Here is a 20,796-nt window from a genome sequence, read left to right on the forward strand (position 1 = left end):
GGAAGAGGATGTGGATGAAGATGAAATGGGAGGTATGATAACTGCATGAAGAATTTGACAGAGCACTGAAAGACCTAAGTTGAAACAAGGCCCCAGGAGTAGACAACATTCCATTAGAACTACTGATAGCCTTGGGAGAGCCAACTACGACAAAACTTTTCCGTCTTATGAGCAAGATGCATGAGACAGGTGAAATACCCTCAGACTTCAAGAAGAAATGAATAATTCCAATCTCAAAGAAAGCAGGTGTTGACAGGTGTGAAAATTACCCAACTATCAGAGTAATAAGTAATGGTTGCAAAATAATAACACAAATTCTTTACACACGAATGGGAAAACTCGTAGAATTCAACCTCAGGGAAGATCAGTTTGGATTCCATAGAAATGTTGGAACACATGAGGCAATACTGACCCTACAACTTGTCTTAGAAGATAGGTTAAGGAAAGGCAAACCTACATTTATAGCGTTTATAGACTTAGAGAAAGCTTTTGAAAATGTTGAATGGAATACTCCCTTTCAAATTCTGAAGGAGATGGGGGTAAATTACTGGGAGCAGGAGGCTATTTACAATTTGTGCAGAAACCAGATGGCAGTCATAAGAGTTAAGGGGCATGAAAGGAAAGCAGTGGTAGAGAAGGGAGTGAGACAGGGTTGTCCCCTATCCCTGATGTTATTCAATCTGTATATTGAGCAAGCAGTAAAGGAAACAAAAGAAAAATTTGGAGTAGGAATTAGAATCCACGGAGAAGAAATAAAAACTTTAAGATTTGCCACCGACATCATAATTTTGTCAGAGACAGCAAAGGACCTGGAAGAGCAGCTGAATGGAGTGGACAGTGTCTTGAAAGGAGGATATAAGATGAACATCAACAAAATCAAAATGAGGATAATGGAATGTAGTCGAATCAAATCAGATGATGCTGGGAGAATCAGATTAGGAAATGAGACACTTAAAATAGTAAATGAGTTTTGTTATTTGGGGAGCAAAATAACTGATGATGGTTGAAGTAGAGAGGATATAAAATGTCGGCTGGCAATGGCAAGGAAAGCATTTCTGAAGAAGAGTAATTTGTTGACATAGAGTATAGATTTAAGTGTCAGGAAGTCTTTCCTAATAGTATTTGTATGGAGTGAAGCCATGTATGGAAGTGAAACATGGATGATAAATAGTTTCAACAAGAATAGAATAGAATCTTTCGAAATGTGGAGCTACAGAAGAATGTTGTAGATTTGATGGATAGATCACGTAACTAATGAGGAGGTACTGAATAGAATTGGGGAGAAGAGGAATTTGTGGCACAACTTGAGTAGAAGAAGAGATCGGTTGGTAGAACACATTCTGAGGCATCAAGGGATCACCAATTTAGTACGGGAGGGAAGTGTGGAGGGTAAAAATCGTAGAGGGAGACCAAGAGATGAATATGCTAAGCAGATTCAGGAGGATGTAGGTTGCAGTTGTTACTCGGAGATGAAGAGGCTTGCATAGGATAGAGAAGCATGGAGAGCTGCATCAAACCAGTCTCTGGACTGAAGACCACACAACAACATGTTTCATCAAGTCTTCTGTATAGCTTCATGCACCACAAGTTTACATTAGTATGTACGCTCAGAACCTTCATTTCTGCACTGTTTATTATTTCTTGCTAGTGGTGCCATGTTTTTGACATTGCAAAAATCTATCTAGTTTGTGAAAAAACAGTATTAAATCAGTTTCCATAGTAGCTTTTTTTTACAGTTGTCTATAAAGTATATCTAAATAGGATTAACCCTTAGTTTTTTTTTTAGTTTGTGCTTGTACTTTGTGTATTCAGTAAGCAATACTATAAGTCAGAGTGTTGTTTATTTTTTTATTTGTGCAGTTGAGAAACAAAGATGAAGTAGTACTATAATTTATTCTTTGTTCACAGTAAGTGAAATTGTCATCATTTTAATTAAAGCGTTCATGCAATGTTGTTAACTCTTTCAGGTTGGTAAATTCTATGATCCGGCATAAGAAACATTTTGCTCGTGTTTGTCCCTACATAGTTGCAGATATATTAAATATTTTTCAGAAGTTTACTATACACCAAGCAGTGAGGGTGAGTTCTGTACCCGTACTTGTTTATTTCTATGTTTTTCTTGCCTTTCAACAATATTGAAAAGGGTAGATTGTTATTCATCGTACAGAGGAAATGTTGAGTTACAGACTGGCACAATGAAAATACTTTTACACATTTAGCTTTTGTCTAAAGGCTTCTTCAGAAAAGAAAACACACACACATTCACAGAAGGCCACACCTCACACACACAACTGCTATCTGTTGCCACTCAGGCCAAAATGCAGCTGTCACATTGAACAAAGCAGCAATCTGATGTAGGGCGGGGAAGGGGGTGGGGATAGCATGGGGGGGGGGGGAGACAAGGGGGCTGTCTGGCAGAGTACACAGAGACTAGATTGTGGCAGGGCAACATGGCTAGGTGCAGCATCAGGAGGCAGTGGTGATAGTGGGGTTGGAGGGAAATAGGATGCAGGAAGGAAAGGGGCAGAGAAGGAAAAAATTGGTGGGTCCATTGGCAGAGTGTGGCACACACATTAAGGGTAAGGGGATTTGAACTGGTCAGAGGGTGTGGGACAGAGGGGAAATAAACAATTGGGTGAAGGATGTGGGAACAATGGGTTACTGTAGATTGAGGCCATGATGATTTTGGGAGCAGAGAATATGTTGTAAGGATAACTCCCATCTGTACAATTCAGATAAGGTGGTGGTGGAGGGGAGGGTTGAGATGGCCCTAGTTGTGAAGCAGCCATTGAAACCAAGCGTGCTATGTTCAGCTACATGTTGAGCCACAGGGTGGTTCACTTTGCTCTTGGTCACATCTTGGTTCTGGCCATTCATCCTGATTGGCAGCTGGTTGGTAGTCACACCAATATAAATAGCTGTGCAAGGATTGCAACAGCTGGTATATGACATGGCTGCTTTCACAGGTGGTCTCGCCTGTAATGCATACTTGATAAGGGTGTTCGTGTCACTGCAGATACTGCCCAGGGACCAACAAGGATGATTGGCTACAGCTAAGCTGGGACCAAGGGCAAAGTGGACCACCCTGTGGCACAACATGCAGCTGAACGTAACATGTTTGATTTCATTGGCGGCTTCACTATCTAGACCATCCAGATCCTTCCCTCCACCAGCAGCTTTTCTGAACTGCGCAGATGGGCGTTATCATTAAAACTTGTTTTCTGCCTCCAAAAGTATCCCGGCCTCAGCCTATGGTAATCTGCTGTTCCTTCACCGTCTACCGAATACCTTCTGGCACCTGTGTACCACATCTCCTCCTAGTTCACATCCACCTCACCCTCACCGTGCGCTACTATCTGCCAATGCACCCACTGGTCTTTTTCCCCTTGTCTGTTCCTCTCCTTTCCACTCTCCCATTCCCCCTCTCCTTTCCCTCACAGTTTCCCAAAGGTGCACCTGGCAGTGTTGTCCTGCTGCAATCTATCCCCTACATGTTCCACCAGATAATGCTCTTTTCTCCCACTGCCCGTACATTCCTAACCCCCTCCCCATTCGTCATCCCAGTCTGGATTGCTGCCTTCTTTCAACACAACATTTGCCTCCTGGCTTGAGTGGCTGGAGGTAGCAGTCAATGTGTGCAAGATATGGTTATTTGTGTGAATGTGTGTGTATTTTCATTTCTGAAGAAGGCTTTGGCTGATAGCTAATGTGTGACAGTCTTTTCATTGTGCCTATCTGCAACTCAATGTGTTATCTTTACGGTGAATGGCAATCTACCCTTTTCAATATTGTTGATGTTTGAACTAGGACTTTCTATTGCTTGTTTCATTCTTACCTTTTTAATGTGTTAGTGGTTGAATCTTCTTGCATACAGCTATTCTGTGAGTTATAAATATTTGGCAAACAATCTTCTTTGAATTATGAATCCAATTTAAATCTGTTTTACATTAAAAATCTACATGAATCATCCACCAAGACAAGTATATTTAAGGTTATAGAGTTATATGTATGTGAATTTTATTACCATTCATAAATCTCATGACCTGTTTATAGTTGTAAATATAATAGTTGCTGGTGGGACTTTAAGTGGAACTGAATGTAACACAACAATCACTAATGACTATTTCCATATTTCTGCATGATGTCAGTCCTGTTAAGAACCACTCTAATAAGAGTTACATCAACTGTTTGTAATTTCAAAGAAAGACACCTGTATCAGTGTCGGTGTTTTTTGTGTTTGTGGAACATCTGCTTCTGGTGCATTTGGGTTGCTGCCTTCTCATTCAGGTGGTGTGGTGTGAAAATACACCCATATCTGAACAAGCAAGGTTCATATCCCTACTCAGACATTCATATTTAAAAACTTTCTGGCAAATTAAACCTGTGTGCCAGTCCGAGACTCAAACTTGACCCCTTTGCCTTTTTCAGATAAGTGCACTACTGGCTGAACTATCCAAGCATGACTCATGACCCATCCTCACAGCTTTACATCCACCAGTACCTCATTCTGGATCCATATGTAGGTTTGCTATGATTTCCGTAAACCACACAAGGCAAAGTGCATGAGGATTCCTTTAACTAGATCATACACAACTCCTATCCCTGCCTTTATCCGACTGAGCTGTGTAACGGAATAGCAAAAATGGAAATTAATGGGGCTAGTAAAAAGTTGTATGCATTTATGCCTCACTGTTGTTTTGTGTTATCACTCTAGTCTTAAGTCAGCAGTTGTCAGAAACCTTTGGAAAAATAGCATATTTGCTTCAGCACATGTGTACCAGCAGCCTTAGTAATCAAACGATACTGTAGTGAAGTAGAAGCTGTAGTTCCGTCGTGGAACCTAAGCAAGCTCAGGCAGTGGCAACTGTGTGAACAAGTGCAGTTCTGCGACTTAAATTGTCAGCAGTAGATTTCTCCTTGATAATCATTAGTTTGTTAAGATGACACTTGGATGATTGCCTCAGCACAAATGGAACTATCACAATTTACAGTGACAAGCTAAGACACAGGCTTCCTACTGGCAGTTACGACAGAAGGGTACACAAGAGATGATCAGTCATTCTCTTCCCAGACAGCATTTTGCTTATTCTACAGTATATACTGAGTTGCTTGTGAATTATTCTACACTATTTACTGAGTTGCTTGTGAACTCTTATGTCAATGTTGCAAAAAGGTATGATCATCTCTCCTTGCCTACTCATTCGCTTCCATCATTGCTTTCCTCCTCTCTCACTGACTGTCACCTTCAGCTGCTGCTCTGTATTTAGTCACAGCATTTTTGTTGTCCATCAATGGAAAATCAAGGATGGAATGTAACGATATTACGAAAAGGAAAGTTTCTACTCACCATATAGCAGAGATGCTGAGTCGCAGATAGGCACAACAAAAAGATTCTCATTTCAGGGCACTACGAGAGGTAATGACGAGAGGTAATCGAAACCCTGGCGGAGAATGTAATGTCCTGCCCACTATCCTTCTCACTCCTCCCACAGTGATATTCTGTCATCCACCAAACCTACACAATATACTTGTCCATCCTTACACAATCTCTGCTCGCAATCCCTTAGCTCATGGCTCGTACCCCTGTAATAGACGTAGATGCAAGACCTGTCCCGTACATCTTCCCACCACCACCACCACCACCACCACCACCACCACCACGACCACGACCTACTCCAGTCCAGTCACTAACATCACCTATCCCATCAAAGACAAGGCTACCTGTGAAACCAGTTATGTAATCTACAAGCTAGGCTGCAGCCACTGTGCTGGTTCTATGTAGGCATGACAACCAACAAGCTGTCTGGCCGCATGAATGGCCACTGACAAACTGGGGCCAAGAAACAAGTGGACCATCCTGTTGCTGAACACGCTGCTAGACGTGATATCCTTCATTTCAATGACTGCTTCACAGCCTGTGCCGTATGGATCCATCCCACCAACACCAGCTTTCCTGAATTGCTCAGGCGGGAACTTTCTCAGCAATACATCCTATGTTCCTGTAACCCTCTTGGACTCAACCTTTGTTAGTTACTCTCCTCACCCATCCAGCCTCTTCCCAGTTCCCATTCCAATACTACACGGCCGTCATTCTACCATCACGCCCAGTCTTTTTATTTCTCTCCTTTTCTGCTACTTCCTCCCCCCCTCCCCCTTCCAACCTCTCTTCAGCCCTCTGTCTAACCTGCGCACTTCTCTGTCCACCACCCCCACCATACTATCCCTCCCCCACCCGCCCCAGCCTCCTCCTTAACCCCACCGAGTCGCCACTCCCATCATGCACTAGTGCTGCTGCTCAGAGTGTGGTTTCAGTTGCTGGGACTGCAGTCACGTGTGTGAGTTGTGTTTGCGCGCGCGCGTGTGTGTGTGTGTGTGTGTGTGTGTGTGTGTGTGTGTGTGGTGTGTGTGTGTGTGTGTTAGAGATGGGCAAACTCGTTCATCCGTGGGAACTAGTTCACTACTGATCATTGTTTTTTGGGAACCGTTCATTTTTACTCGTTCACCATTCATTTGTGCTTGGTATATGGTTGTTATGAAAAACTGAAAACTAGTAGTGTAGGTGACTGAAGGATGGAGGGCACCAAGAGGGGGGCTTGCCTCCCCCTGGAGTATAGAGTTTTTATTCATTACAAAATTCTTACGTGCTTTTAGAAGTAATTTCTGTGATTCTGCAGAACCTCTCGTTTAGCCAACCACAGCCTTGTGTGGTTGATTGCAGGGAAATAATATAGGGTGGCGCACCGAAAACCGGCTTCGAGTACAGACTGCTCGCCAATTACGGATGATATGTTGCCTGTTATGAGCAGATACAAAAAACAGACAAACATGTAATAATTAGGCAGTGCAGAAATAACAAGCTAAATAAAGCAACAATTGTGAAACAGTCGATGACGATGTGTAGAGAGCTGGAGAAGAGAACATGAAAATCTCACGCGACGCGCATGGGCTATAGCTCATGTAGTCTTGTAAACCTGTTGGTGGCTGTTTCCCAGCTTAATAGACCACAAGTGTCTTGTATGAAATTCTTCGTTTCGACTTCAACTACATAACTATGCTAAGTTGTAAACAATAATCATTTACACCCTATATATACTTCACATTGTCTCTGAGTTCGTAGGCGAAATAGAGACTTTATGGAAGCATAAAATAAAATGTGGTTCTCTCATATTTGCATCACACGCTTAGTAAAAATTAGGTTATGTTGCATTATTAAAGTTAATGCAGCAATAATAATAATAATAATAATAATTATTATTATTATTATTATTATTAAGTTCTCAGTAATAAAATTTTTGGTTTGAAAGCTCCTTCTGAACAAATGTTTTTGAGATAATAAGTAAATACGATTTTATGGCAATCTGTATCTTTTCAAACGGAGAGGCACCGCTTTTCCTACTGAGCCAAAAGGACCCACAACCCACTTTTTTTCCAAAGAAACCAAACTAGCAGGTAACGCAAATTGGAAACAACCAAACTTAAAAATAATTAGAGCCTTCCTAAATGTAATGTTTTGTATATGAAAGATACACGAAAATCGTTTTATATGAATTTTCTTACACTAAAAATTAAGCAAATTATTGAAAGTTAGCTGCTAAATCAAGTCGATGAAACCAAAAAATATATGAATAACAAAAAAAACTTGCCTTGTTATAACTATGTCTTCTGCTATTCATCGATATAATGAAGTGAGCTGATATGCCCTTTTGTTACCTGAAAAGACGTACCTATTACATACAACGTAATTTTTATGTAATTTGCGTAAGTATAAAATACTTTTTGATTACCGGTCGTGGACGCTGAATACCCAGAACCAAGTGCAAGAACAGCTTGTAACACATGTAAAATAGGCAAGCGCCGTGAACGTAACGAACAACTGGATACTGAACTAACTAGGAGCAGTCGGCAGTGGAACTGAGACAGGTGGTCATGCGAAGAACGGCGAGTGCGGCTGAGGGAGACCGAGACTGAGACGAGAACTGCCGAAGTGACCGCCGCGACTGAAGTGAACTAGTGAACTATGAACCGATCGTTCCTTGTTCCCGGGAACTATAAGTAGACTGCTGTGACCGAAGTGAACTATGAACTGATCGTTCCTCGTTCCCGGGAACTATAAGTAGACTGCCGTGACCGAAGTGAACTATGAACCGATCGTTCCTTGGAATTCGTTCCTCGGTCCTATCGTTCATCTTCGTGAACCGTTCCTTTGCACCTGTTCGTTCGCGGACTACCCATCACTAGTGTGTGTGTGTGTGTGTGTGTGTGTGTGTGTGATCTGTTGTTGACGAAGGCCTTAATGGCTGAAAGCTTTAATTGTGAGAATCATTTTGTTGTGCCTATCTGCGACTCCTCATCTACACTATATGGTAAACAGCAACTTTCCTTTTCATAATATTGTTATTTTTGTAGTCCCATGCCTATATGCTTATGACTTCTGATTGCACTGTCAAAAAATTAAAATTTTTCCATGCAGCTGTAAATAGCTCCATAACAAATTTCAGCAGTGCAAAAATTAATGTGTATTCCATATGATTTAACCTTTACTTAGTACCAATAATTCTTGGTAACTGATAAATCCCTTTCATTCAGAATTACAACTGAATATGCACTGAGATGACAAAAGTCTGGGATACCTCTTAGTATTGTATTGGACCTATTGGACCTCTTTTGCACTGTTTAGTGCAGCAACTTGACATGGCATGGACTCAACAAGTTGTTGGAAGACCCCTGCAGAAATATTGAGCCATACTGCCTGTATAACCTTACATAATTGCAAAATTGTTGCCAGTGCAGTATTTTGTGCTTGAAATGATCTCTCAGTTATGTCCCATAAAAGTTCCATGGGATTCGTGTTGGGAGATCTGCTTGGCTAAATCATTCACTTGAATTGTCCTGAATGTTCTTCAAACCAATTGTGAACAGTTGTGCCTCAGTGGCATGGTGCATTGTCATCCATAAAAATGAAGTCCATTAATGGCTGTAAATGGACTCCAATTAGCCCAACATAATCATTTTGAGTCAATAATTGGTTCAGTTATGTCAGAGGACCAAGTCCATTCAGTGTAAACACAGCTCACACCATTATGGAGCCACCATCAGCTTGTACAGTGCCTTGTTGACGGCTTGCTTCAGTAGCTTCATGGAGTCTGCACCACACTCAAACCCTACCATCAACTCTTCCCAACTGAATTTGGCACTCATCTGACCATGCCACAGTTTTTGAGTCTACTAGGGTTCAACTGACATGATCACGAGCCCAGGAGAGGCACTGCAGGCATTGTTGTGCTGTTAGCAAAAGCCCCCGCATCGGTTGTCTGCAACCATAGCCCATTAATGCCAAAGTTCCCCTCAGTGTCCTAATGGATATGTTCATAATATGCCCCACATTGATTTCTGCAGTTATTTCACACAGTGGTGCTTGTCTGTTAGCACTGGCAACTCTGCACAAACACCAATGTTACTGGTCGCTAAATGAAGGCCGTCGGCCACTGTGTTGTCTGTGGTGAGAGGTAATGCCTGAAATTTGGTATTCTCGGCACACTCTTGACACTGTGAATCTTGGAACAGTGGATTCCCTAATGAGTTCCAAAATGAAAAGTCCCATTCATCTAGCTCCAGCTACCACTCTGCTTTCAATGTCTGTTAATTCCCATTGTGTGGCCATAATCACGTAAGTACAAGTAACAGCTCCACCAATGCACTGCCCTGTTATACCTTGTGTACATGATACTATCACCATATGTTTATGTGCATATTGCTATTCCTTGACTTTTGTCACCTTGGTGTAGATGTTGCATGTTTCAAAAATGTTTTTTGTGAACCTTTTTTGTATTCTTATGCAATTATTCCTTTTGTGTTACAGATGCATATGATGAACTGTGTGTACAGTTTTCTTACTTTGTGTGACTCTCATGCTGTTTCATTCCTCATGCAAATTTTGCCCCCTGCACCGAAAGAAATATTCAAAACAGTGCATGACAACTTCAAGAAACACTATAGGTTTACAGGAAAAGTGTGAAATAAAATTCTGTGTAAAACATTGTTTGTACAGCTTGACTTTCATAACTTACGTAAATAAATATTTCAGTATATATATTTCATATACTTTTTTGTAGGAGTGCCTTAGAAATATTAAATATATAAATGTAGAACCAAAATATATTGCTGTTCTATATTCTGACACCTGAAAATAATGTTTCACAACTTAAAAATACTGTTCTGAAAAATTAGTGCTGTTTTGTTAATGCTGTTCTCAGCGCAAAATATCTAAGCAAGAGTAACTAGGTGATAAATGCAAGGCTGTAGAAGCATGCCATGTATAGGAAGATTAAAGAGACCTTTGGAGAAAAGAGAGGCAGCTATATGAATATCAAGAGCTCATGTGGTAAGCCAGTACTAAGCAAAGATGGGAAAGCCGAAAGGGTGGAAGGAATATATCAGAGAGCAATACAAGGGAAATGCACTTGAAGGCAATGTCATAGAAAGGAAGGAGTAATTAAATGAAGATGAGGTCAGAGATACAATACTGCAAGAACAATTTGACAGAATACTGAAAGACCTAAGCCAAAACAAGGCCCCTGGACTAGATGGCATTCCCTCAGAATATTTGAAATCCGTGGGAGACCCAGCCATGACTATGACAAACTTGTTCCACCTATTGCAAGATATATGAGACAAGCAAAATATTCTCAGACTTCAAGCAGAATGTAAAAATTGCAATTCCAGATATGCTGACTAGCATGAAAACCACAAAACTATCAGTTTAGTGAATTATGGTTGCAAAATACTGACATGAATTCTTACAGAAGAATGGAAAAACTGGTAGAGGCCAGCATTGGAGAAGATCTGTGTGGGTTCTGGAGAAATATAACTACATGCAAGGCGATACTAACTCTAAAACTTGTCTTAGAATATAGGTTGAAGAAAAGTAAACCTATGTTTATAGCATGTGTATGAGGGTTGCTCAGAAAGTAATGCACCACATTTTTTTCTCTGCTGAAAACAATGCTATGAATGCGAAATGTTACGTATGTATTATTTGAAATCTCATGAGTGAGTGTGCCAAATTTCCATCACTTCCAAGGACAGCTCCAAAATGGTGTCTGTAGGCGATGTACGTTACAAACTACATGCCATCATTGAATTTCTCACTGCAGAGAAAGAAACTGCGGGGAATATTCACAAACGCGTGTGCAAAGTCTATGGAACATCTGCTGTCGACAGAAGTACAGTTAGTCGCTGGGCATGGAGGGTTAGGTCATCAGAAGGCAGTTCGGTGGAGCTTCACAATTTGCAGTGGTCAGGGAGACCATCCACAGCTCTCACACCTGACATGTTGCAGCGAGATGATTATGTCATTTGCAAGGGCAGATGCATTCGTGGAAGACATTTTGAAGATGATGAGCAGGTGATCTGCACAGTGAAACATTGGCTCCACCACTAGGACAAGGATTGATAGCAACAGGGCATACATTCCCTTGATTCGTGATGGAGGAAGGCTATACAACAGGATAGATATTATGTGGAAACACCATTCTTTTGTGTGTGCAATGCTCATTATGTTCAACAAAGAATAGTTTAAGAAAAAAAATGCAGTGCATTACTTGCTGGGCAACCCTCATAGATATGTAGAGAGTTTTTGACAGTGTTGACTGGAAAAGCTCTTTGAAATTCTGAAGAATCAAGGAAAAAATACAGTGCAGGTATCAGAAACTTCTACAGAAATCAGACAACAGTTATAAGGCTTGAGGGACATGAAAGGGAAACAGTAGTTGAAAAAAGAGTAGGCAGTTATTTAAACTGCACACTGAGTGAACTGTAAAGAAAACCAAGGAGTTTGGAAAGGGAATTAAAATGCCAGGACAAGAAATTAAAACATCGAGGTTTGCTGATAAATTTGAAATTCGGTCAGAGCTGGTAAAGGACTTGGAAAAACTGATGAACAAAATGAATGGTGTCTTGAAAAGAGATTATAATATGATCACAATAAAAGTATGACAAGGATAATGGAATGTAGTTGAATGAAATGAAGCAATGCTGCGGGAATCGAATTAGAAAATAATTAGGGACAAGAAATCTTTAAAAAAAACTATAACATGAAACTGGTAATTTTTAGTGAAATAACATGAAATTGGCAGTTTTAAGAAATATGGAATTTGTCATTTTTCCACATAGTAGTTTTATAAATCTGAGGATGGTAGCTTACCAGTATTTGTTATTGATAGTAGTTGAATGTTAAAATTGCTTTTTGACTTCTTATTTCCTCTAGGCTGATGTTCGTGTATAATCTTAAAATGACAGTTCACTTCCCACATAACTAACTATCATGTGACATCAAAAGCAGCACCAAAACTGGCAAAAAAGCACCAAAATTGGCAGAAAAGCACTGTAACGGGCACGAAACAGCACCAAAATTGGTAAAAACACAGCCCCAATGTGGCTAAAAACAGCACAGTGCCAAATCTTGCAAAGAACATCAACACCAAATCATAAAAGAGGCAACACCAAATCTGACAAAAGCTTAACATCAAAACTGAAAAAAGTCAAAAAATGGAAAAAATAATACTTAAATTGACGTAAAACAGCAAAATTGGCAAAAGATAACACCGAATTTGGCCATAAAGTAAAATGATTTTTTCCTGTCCCTATAATAAAGACACAAAAAATAATAAATGACTTTTGCTATATGAGCAGCAAAAAACTGACAATGATTGAACTAGAGAGGCTGTATAATGCAGATTTGTAATGTCAAGAAAAGTATTTATGAGAAAAAAAGAAAGTTATTAACACTGAATATAAATTGAAGTGCTAGGATGTCTTTTCGGAAGGTAATTGACTGGAGTGTAGCCTTGTATTGGAGTGAAACATGGGTGATAAATAGTTCAGGCAAGAAGAGAATAGAAACTTTAAAAATGTGATGCTACTGGTGATATTTTCATCTTATGTATAATATCCGTAAATGTAATTTTCTGTTTAAAGCCTTTCCGTTACATATCTTGTTGGTATTCCAGGGCAGTATATTGCAAAAGAACTCTAATCTATGTTTTTTATTGATACTCCTACAACAGATTGAAGACACAACCTGTAGTTGAAAACAGTTGACAGGAAATGCCTATTTACTGATTTTAATTTTTTTGTCTTTGATTTCCTTAATTGATTTGAACTGAATGCCATAATGGTTTCTTAAATAAAGTTACGGTCCAGTCCCGTCCCCATTATTGTCCGTTCCATTCCGTGGTAGTGAACAATTTATAATGCCATTATTTAGGATATTAAATTTTAACTTTTTTCTTTCGTAAATCTAAATTATTTTAAATTAATGAATATGCAAGTTTCTGTTCTGAATAATACAGGGTGATTCAAAAAGAATACCACAACTTTAGGAATTTAAAACTCTGCAATGACAAAAGGCAGAGCTAAGCACTATCTGTCGGCGAATTAAGGGAGCTATAAAGTTTCATTTAGTTGTACATTTGTTCGCCATTTCAGCCAATAAAGTTTTTGGTCCCTTTTTCTTCGAAGGTGCTACTGTAACTGGACTACAGTATCTGGAGATGTTAGAGAATTGGCTGTTCCCTCAGCCTGAACAAGAAGCACAACAATTCATATTTCAGCAGGATGGAGCACCACCACATTGGCACTTATCTGTCCGTAACTACCTGAACGTCAACTACCCGAGGCGATGGATCGGCCGCCAGGCAGCCCGTGACAGAGCACTTCATCACTGGCCTCCAAGAAGCCCTGATCTTACCCCCTGCGATTTTTTCTTATGGGGATATGTTAAGGATATGGTGTTTCGGCCACCTCTCCCAGCCACCATTGATGATTTGAAACTAGAAATAACAGCAGCTATCCAAACTGTTACGCCTGATATGCTACAGAGAGTGTGGAACGAGTTGGAGTATCGGGTTGATATTGCTCGTGTGTTTGGAGGGGGCCATATTGAACATTTCTGAACTTGTTTTTGAGTGAAAAAAAACCTTTTTAAATACTCTTTGTAATTATGTATAACAGAAGGTTATATTATGTTTCTTTCATTAAATACACATTTTTAAAGTTGTGGTATTCTTTTTGAATCACACTGTATATGCAAGTTTATTGTTAAAAAGGAACCAGCACAAAGCTTGTTAAAAATGTAGTCTCTCAAAAAGCTGTAGATATTTTGTAGAAAAATCTGCACAGGAATGTTATTTTTAATTCTTTCAATGGAAAATAAATGTTTTTGGGTCTCTAATTAGTAATCCCTTGCCACAAGCATCATATCTCTGGGGAAGACCCACGTGAAAGACCTGCCCAATACACCCACCCACCCACCCGCCCACCCACCACTTCCTATTCCAGTCCTGTCACATGTTTATGCTATGCTGTCAGGGGCCCGACAACCTGTGGAAGCAACTGTGTCGTTTACCAGCTCTGCTGCTGCGATCACTGCACAGCTTTTTATGATGGTATGACTACCAACCATCAGCAACTGCAAAACTGCAGTCAAGAGCAAACTAGATCACCCTTTGGCACAACATGCAGCTGAACATAACATGCTTGATTTCAATGGGCTGCTTCACTGCCTGAGCCATATGGATCCTCACCTCCACCACCAGCTTCTCTGAATTGCACAGAAGGTGATTATCTTTGAAACATATTGTCTGATCCCAAAATCATCCTGGCTATGGTAACTTGCTGTTCCCACATCCTTCACCCAAGTTTCCATCCCCTCTGGCCTGTCATCTTTGCCCATTCTCATATTTTACCTCTTTGTTTGCTGCCCTCTGCCAAAGCACTGCCCATCTTTCCCCTCTTGTATCCTTTTTCACTCCGTTTTCCCCACCTCCTTGTCCACAACCTCCTGACGCTGCATCTGTTAACATTCTGGTCCCTGCACACTACACCGGACAGCACTCCTCTCTCTTCCTAACCGTATGCTGCTATCACTTCTCCTTTCCCGCCCTGTCCAGATTGCATTCTGGCAAGAGCCACTGGAGTTGGCGGTCATGTATGAGTGAGGTGTGTTTGCTTGTGTGAATGAATGGTGTGTGTTTCTTTTCTCTTGACAAAGGCTGTGCCCAAAGCTTATGGGTATGTGTCTTTTAATTGTGCCTGTCTGCAATTAATGTGTCATCTTTACAGTAAGTAGCAATCTATCTTTTCTTACATTGTCGATATTTCTATCTGGAGTTTCCATTGTTTCAAATGGATAAGAATATTTTAAACACTGTTGCAGATATACCTAGAATGTTCTAGGCTAAAGTAGATGAATTTTAAACCTTGAATGATGTTTCTGTATAACTGTTTTATTTATTTTTTAACTGATTGGATTTGCTGTGAAAATACTAAAGGAAAAGGAAATTATGTGTAAGGATACTTCAAAATCAAGGTGGAAAAATTTTAAAAATATTTTCAGAAAATTTTCTCCTCTCCAGCCAGGAGAAAGGGAACAGCATGCATCTGTAGGAAATTTAGGTTATCAGTCACCTTAAAATGAAGCTGAAGGCATGAATAAGGAATAAGAAGTGAATAATAAGCAGATGAACCTTCACCAAAGTAAATTCATGTCGAAGGATTTTTCTGATTTTACAGCTTGCTATAAAGTACTATAGGTTTCTGTAATTAATTATGCTTTCATTTTTAATGAGAATTTCTTATTTTATCTTGAAACTGTGTACACAGCAAAAATAATTCCATTTATCTCACCACCACCTCCTCCAGTACGGTCACAAACACCATCCTTCCCATCAAAGGCGGGGTACCTGTGTAACCAGCCATGTGATCTACAAGCTAAGCTGCAACCACTGTACTGCATTCTATGTAGGCATGACAAGCAACAAGCTGTCTTTTCATGTGAATGGCCACCAACAAACTGTGGCCAAGAAACAAGTGGGCCACCCTGTTGCTGAGAACACTGCCAAACATTACATCCTTCATTTCAATGACTGCTTCACAGCCTGTGCCATATGGATCCTTCCCATCAACACCAACTTTTCTGAATTGTGCAGGTAGGAACTTTCCCTGCAATGTACCCTATGTTCCTGTAATCCTCCTGGCTTCCATATTCGTTAGTCATTGTCCTCACCCATCCAGCCCCTTCCCTGTTCCCATTCCAGCACTACACAGCCTTCATTCCACCATCACACCCGGTCTTTTTACCTCTCTCCTTTTCTGCTGTCTCAACCTCCTCACCTCTCCCCTGCCCACAATCCAACCTCTCGACTGCACGTAGCTACCCTATCCTCTCGTCACCTCATCCCTGCGCACTCCCAAGCAGCACTTCACTGTCCGCCTACCGTACCCTACTATCCCTCCCCCTCCTCACCCGAGCCTCCTCCTTACCCCCATCCAGTCACCACTGGAATTGCATCTGTGTGAGTATGTGTCTGTCATCTACTTTTGCTGAAGGCCTTATTGGTTGCGGAAGCTTATTTGTGACAGTCTTTTTGTTGTGCCTGTCTGCAACTTAGCATCTCCACTATATGGCGAGTAGCAACTTTCCTTTTGATGATAAAAAATGATTATAACAGTTATAAACAAATTATAAACATACAAATGTCCTATGGCATATTTTGTCTAGTTTTAGTCTCATGATTTTAGCTCTCACTATATGCCTTGTGACTTTGACACCAAAAAAGTACATTTTCTGATTTTCAAATAAAGTAACCAAATATTACAAAAATGGATACTACTACAGTAACTGTTATAGTGACCAACTTTTCCTTATTAGTATTAAACCACATTTCACCATTACTAGTGAGAGCTATTGATCTCACTCCCTCTCATCTCAGAACTTCCCTAACACCCCCTTGCTTTAACAACCCTCCTTCTCCCTACTGCTTCATTTCTTTCCTTTTTCCCCTTCCCATAACTGTGGAGGTGAATGTTGTTATATTGTGTGAATGTGCAACTAAAACTAAAATAAGTTGGTGAGCTTGTAAAATCTTTAAATCTGACTGTGTCACCTGCCATTCATCTACTCTGCGTAGTGGCCTATCCTCATTTTTATGTATTGTTTTGATTCTGGATTTTGCCAGATCATTACATTTTTAGCATTATTTATTTCAAAACAACTGTAGACTGTGAAGGAACTTGTTTATTTATAAGTCATGTTTTGATCAATAAAGCATAAAACAGAACTCTCAGCGACACAGAGGGAGTCAAAAATACATATGTTATCATTAAATTTAGTCTTAGCTTCCAATTATTTATGCTTAACATGTTTCAAATAACAGCCATGCTGCAGTGGTAACACCAGTTCCCATCAGATTACCAAAGGTAAGCACAGTCGGGTTGGGCTAGCACTTGGATGGGTGACCATCTGGTCTGGTGAGTGCTTTTGGCAAGCAGGGTGCTCTCAGCCCTTGTGAGGCAAACCAGGGACATATGTAATTGAGAAGCAGCGGCTCCAGTCGCTTAAACTGACAAAATAGGTGGGAGAGCAGTGTGCTGACCACATGCCCCTGCATATCCACATCCAGTGATGCCTGTGGGCTGAGGCTAACATGGCAGCCGGTCAGTACCATTGGGCTTTCATGGCCTGTTCGGGCAGAGTTTAGTTTAGATTTTATGGTTTCAAATCATCACACAGGAAACACACTATGATGGCAGACTGACTGCTTCTTTACACGTTTTAGTATATATCTGCTACATACGAGGGCTGTGTTTTTTTTTCAACCTCCGGTCATCCATCTAAGCAAGTAAGAGGTAGGGAGGGGCCGGACCTACGCGTCATGCGATTGCACAGCTCCCCCACCACAACCTCTGCCGTTTTCAACTGCAGTGTGTCAGTCGTAGCCGAGCTAAGTCCGTGTAAACAGGGCTGCTACGCTCGATGCTTGCGCCAAATATGAGTTACGAAGTGTAATCCGTTTTCTGCAAGTAGAAGGATGTAGTGCTGTGGAAAGCCATCGCAGAATGAGCAATGTGTATGGTAACAACGTTATGAGTGATGGTAGTGTTCGGGAATGGTGTTGAAAATTCAAAGAAGGACGAACAGACATCCATGATGAAGGTGGACAAGGTTGCAAGTCTGTCACCACTGTAGGCCTCGTTGAACGTGTTGATCAGGCGGTGAGATGCAAACGAAGGTTTACAATTGGCGAACTGTCTGATGAATTTCCAGACATTTCAAGGTCTGCTTTGTACACAATTGTGACTCAAGACCTAGGCTATCGGAAATTGTGTGCACATTGGATCCCAAAAATACTGAGCACTGACCACACAAAACACAAAGGATGGCGTCAGCATTATTGTTTCTCACACGTTATGCCAATGAGGGAAACATTTTTTTGAAGTCGATTGTTACTGGCGATGAAACGTGGCTCCTCTATGACAATCCTGAAACAAAGGAACAATCAAAGCAGTGGATGCACACAGCTTCCCCAAGCAAGCCAAAAAAGTTTAAACATTCACTGACAAAAAGAAAAACAATGCCCACTGTGTTTTGGGACCATGAAGGAGTGTTGCTGGTGGACTTTATGGAGCAAGCTATGATGATAACCAAGGAAGTTTACTGTGAAACTTTACGTTGTCTCCGCAGAGCCATTCAAAACAAACGCAGAGGAATGCTTTCGTGTGGCATTGTCTTGATCCATGACAACACCCGACCACACAGTGCCAACATGACAAAAGACCTCTTCAAAAAGTTTAAATGGGAAGTTTTTGAACATCCACCGTACAGCCCGGACCTAGCACCAAGTGATTATCACCTGTTCCGAGAACTGAAGTCATGGTTAGGTGGGCAGTGCTTCGCTACTAACAAAGAACTTCAGGACGCTGTCAAGACTTACCTGTTCTCACTGGCGGCAACATTCTTCGAGGAAGGCATCGAAAAGCTTGTGTCATGGTATGACAAGTGCCTCAATCGTTTTGGCGATTATGTAGAAAAGTAAGTTAAGACTGTACTGTACTTTTGGTAATAAAATTATTATTTTCTGTACATTTTTCTTTTATTTACAGCCAATCGGGGGTTGAAAAAAAAACAGCTCTGTATATTATGGTTATTATGTTCCCTACTTCATATTTTTATAAGTATGTAGTAGAAGTTCAACAGCAGTAGGAATCTTTGTTCTGTAAGAATCAAGGTTGTTTTACACTTCATATAATATTCTTACTCCTGATATTAGGAGAATAAATACTTTACTTTTACTTTAGACAGCTTACTATAGTACATTATTTTATACAACAGGCATTGGAAATATTTGTAACTTGATTTGCATTCTAGGCATTGGAGTAAAATAAAACCTACCTTTTGTTAATGCATAGTTTCCATGTTCATCTCATGTCTACAGCAAAGAAATTTATTCAAGAGATTTCATTTTATGTATGGCCATCTGTACACTGTTTAAGTCTGTATGTTCAAGCTAATCTCAGAAACCACTGTAGAGATTTTGATACGGTTTTTACTAATAGGAAGTTTTGTAGGGGCACGAGACATGTGTAAGGCTGCCTGACTGCAGCACAGACAAGCACAAGCTACTGCTGCTGGGAGACAGGTGCAAATTATCACCAATTTCCGTGTTTTTAGTAGTATGTAGTAGGCTCAGTATGGTTGCCTTGTCCCACCGTCACAGAGTCCATCAGCTGCCGCTTCTCTCCAAGTCTGTCTTGTACATTTCACGGGAGGATCAGATCATCAAAAACAATGGAAAAAGAACTCGAGGAGGAACTGTTCTAATTGTTCAGCACATTTGTGGAATCGAGCATGTTGTGTGTGTGAACTTAAGACTTCTACCAAAATATACTGCACTATGTAAAATTGTAAGATTTCTTTGTGGGCACTCAACAGTGTGTTTATGTTTACCAAGTGAGCACCACAAGCTGTTTTGTTGCTATGGAGACTTGAGAGTTCTTTGAATGGAGTCTCTAAAAACGACAGAAGTAAATACAGTGATGATGCCTGCACCAGCAATGCAATGCTAACAAATGACTCAGTAGAGAGCACTGCTATCCCAAAATCATTGTATTTTATTATAATTTAATTTTAACAGTTTTCAATGTCATTTCTTTGCATTCTTTTTATCATGGGGACAATGTAACTTCTTGTAGTAATGACCTTTGTGTGTTCATTTTCTTCACTAGTGATACATCTTTTTTATAAAATATACTTCATTGTGGTTCTGTCAATCACTTAGTCATACAAGGGCTGGAACTTTAATAGTGGCAACTAATTATTTCCAGCTCATACAAGATAGATACACATTTCAAAGTTTTACTGACCTTCAAAATAGTGACCAGCAATGTGTATAACCCGTTGCCAGCGATGTGGAAGTTATAGGTTTCTCTTAGCAGTTTTGTTGACAGTTCGAGCGGTGTGGTCTATTGCCTGACAAATTTGTAGCAGTTCTGAAGCGAATGCTGTGAAGTGTTTCCTTTAGTTTAGAAATTGAGTTGAACTTAAAAGGGCTTATGTCAGGGGATGCAGTAGGTGGTATAGCACTTAGCAGCCCCATCAGTCAAACAAATCAGTAACAGCTTGCAATGTACACGCTTGAGCATTGTCCTGCAAAATTATGGTCAGGTCCTGCAGAAAGTGTCATCACTTCTGTCTGTATGCTGTTCATTTTGGAAACATGACCTGTGACCAGCTCATGACAGTTATTTGTTATAAACCAAATATAACTTTGTTTAGCTGTTTCTGTTGTTGTGCTTAATTGCAGGTTCTCAACACGGTATGTTTGTGTTGTCAACAAATGTTACATTTGTCTTTTCACTGTCAACACCCAATACTCTATTACTAAACATCCTGTGGAATGTAACATTTAGCTGAATGTGGTGTGATGCCAGTCATCATTTTGATCTTCACTTAAAACACAG

At 40.3% G+C, this 20,796-nt stretch overlaps 1 protein-coding gene across 2 annotated transcripts in view; it reads left to right on the plus strand.

Annotated features, from left to right (window-relative positions):
• Window positions 1–10,113, plus strand: part of LOC124777175 — a 141,299-nt gene extending 131,186 nt beyond the window's left edge. For both annotated transcript variants that reach the window (XM_047252484.1, XM_047252483.1), the window contains exons 13-14: window positions 1,968–2,079; window positions 9,860–10,113. In XM_047252484.1, the coding sequence (XP_047108440.1) occupies window positions 1,968–2,079; window positions 9,860–10,015 (268 nt within the window). In that variant the 3' untranslated portion in view covers window positions 10,016–10,113. The remainder of the gene's footprint in view (window positions 1–1,967; window positions 2,080–9,859) is intronic.
• The last annotated feature ends 10,683 nt before the right edge of the window (window positions 10,114–20,796 follow it).

This window comes from Schistocerca piceifrons, chromosome 2 (genome assembly GCF_021461385.2).
Source record: "Schistocerca piceifrons isolate TAMUIC-IGC-003096 chromosome 2, iqSchPice1.1, whole genome shotgun sequence".
Classification (NCBI taxonomy): Eukaryota; Metazoa; Arthropoda; class Insecta; order Orthoptera; family Acrididae; genus Schistocerca; species Schistocerca piceifrons.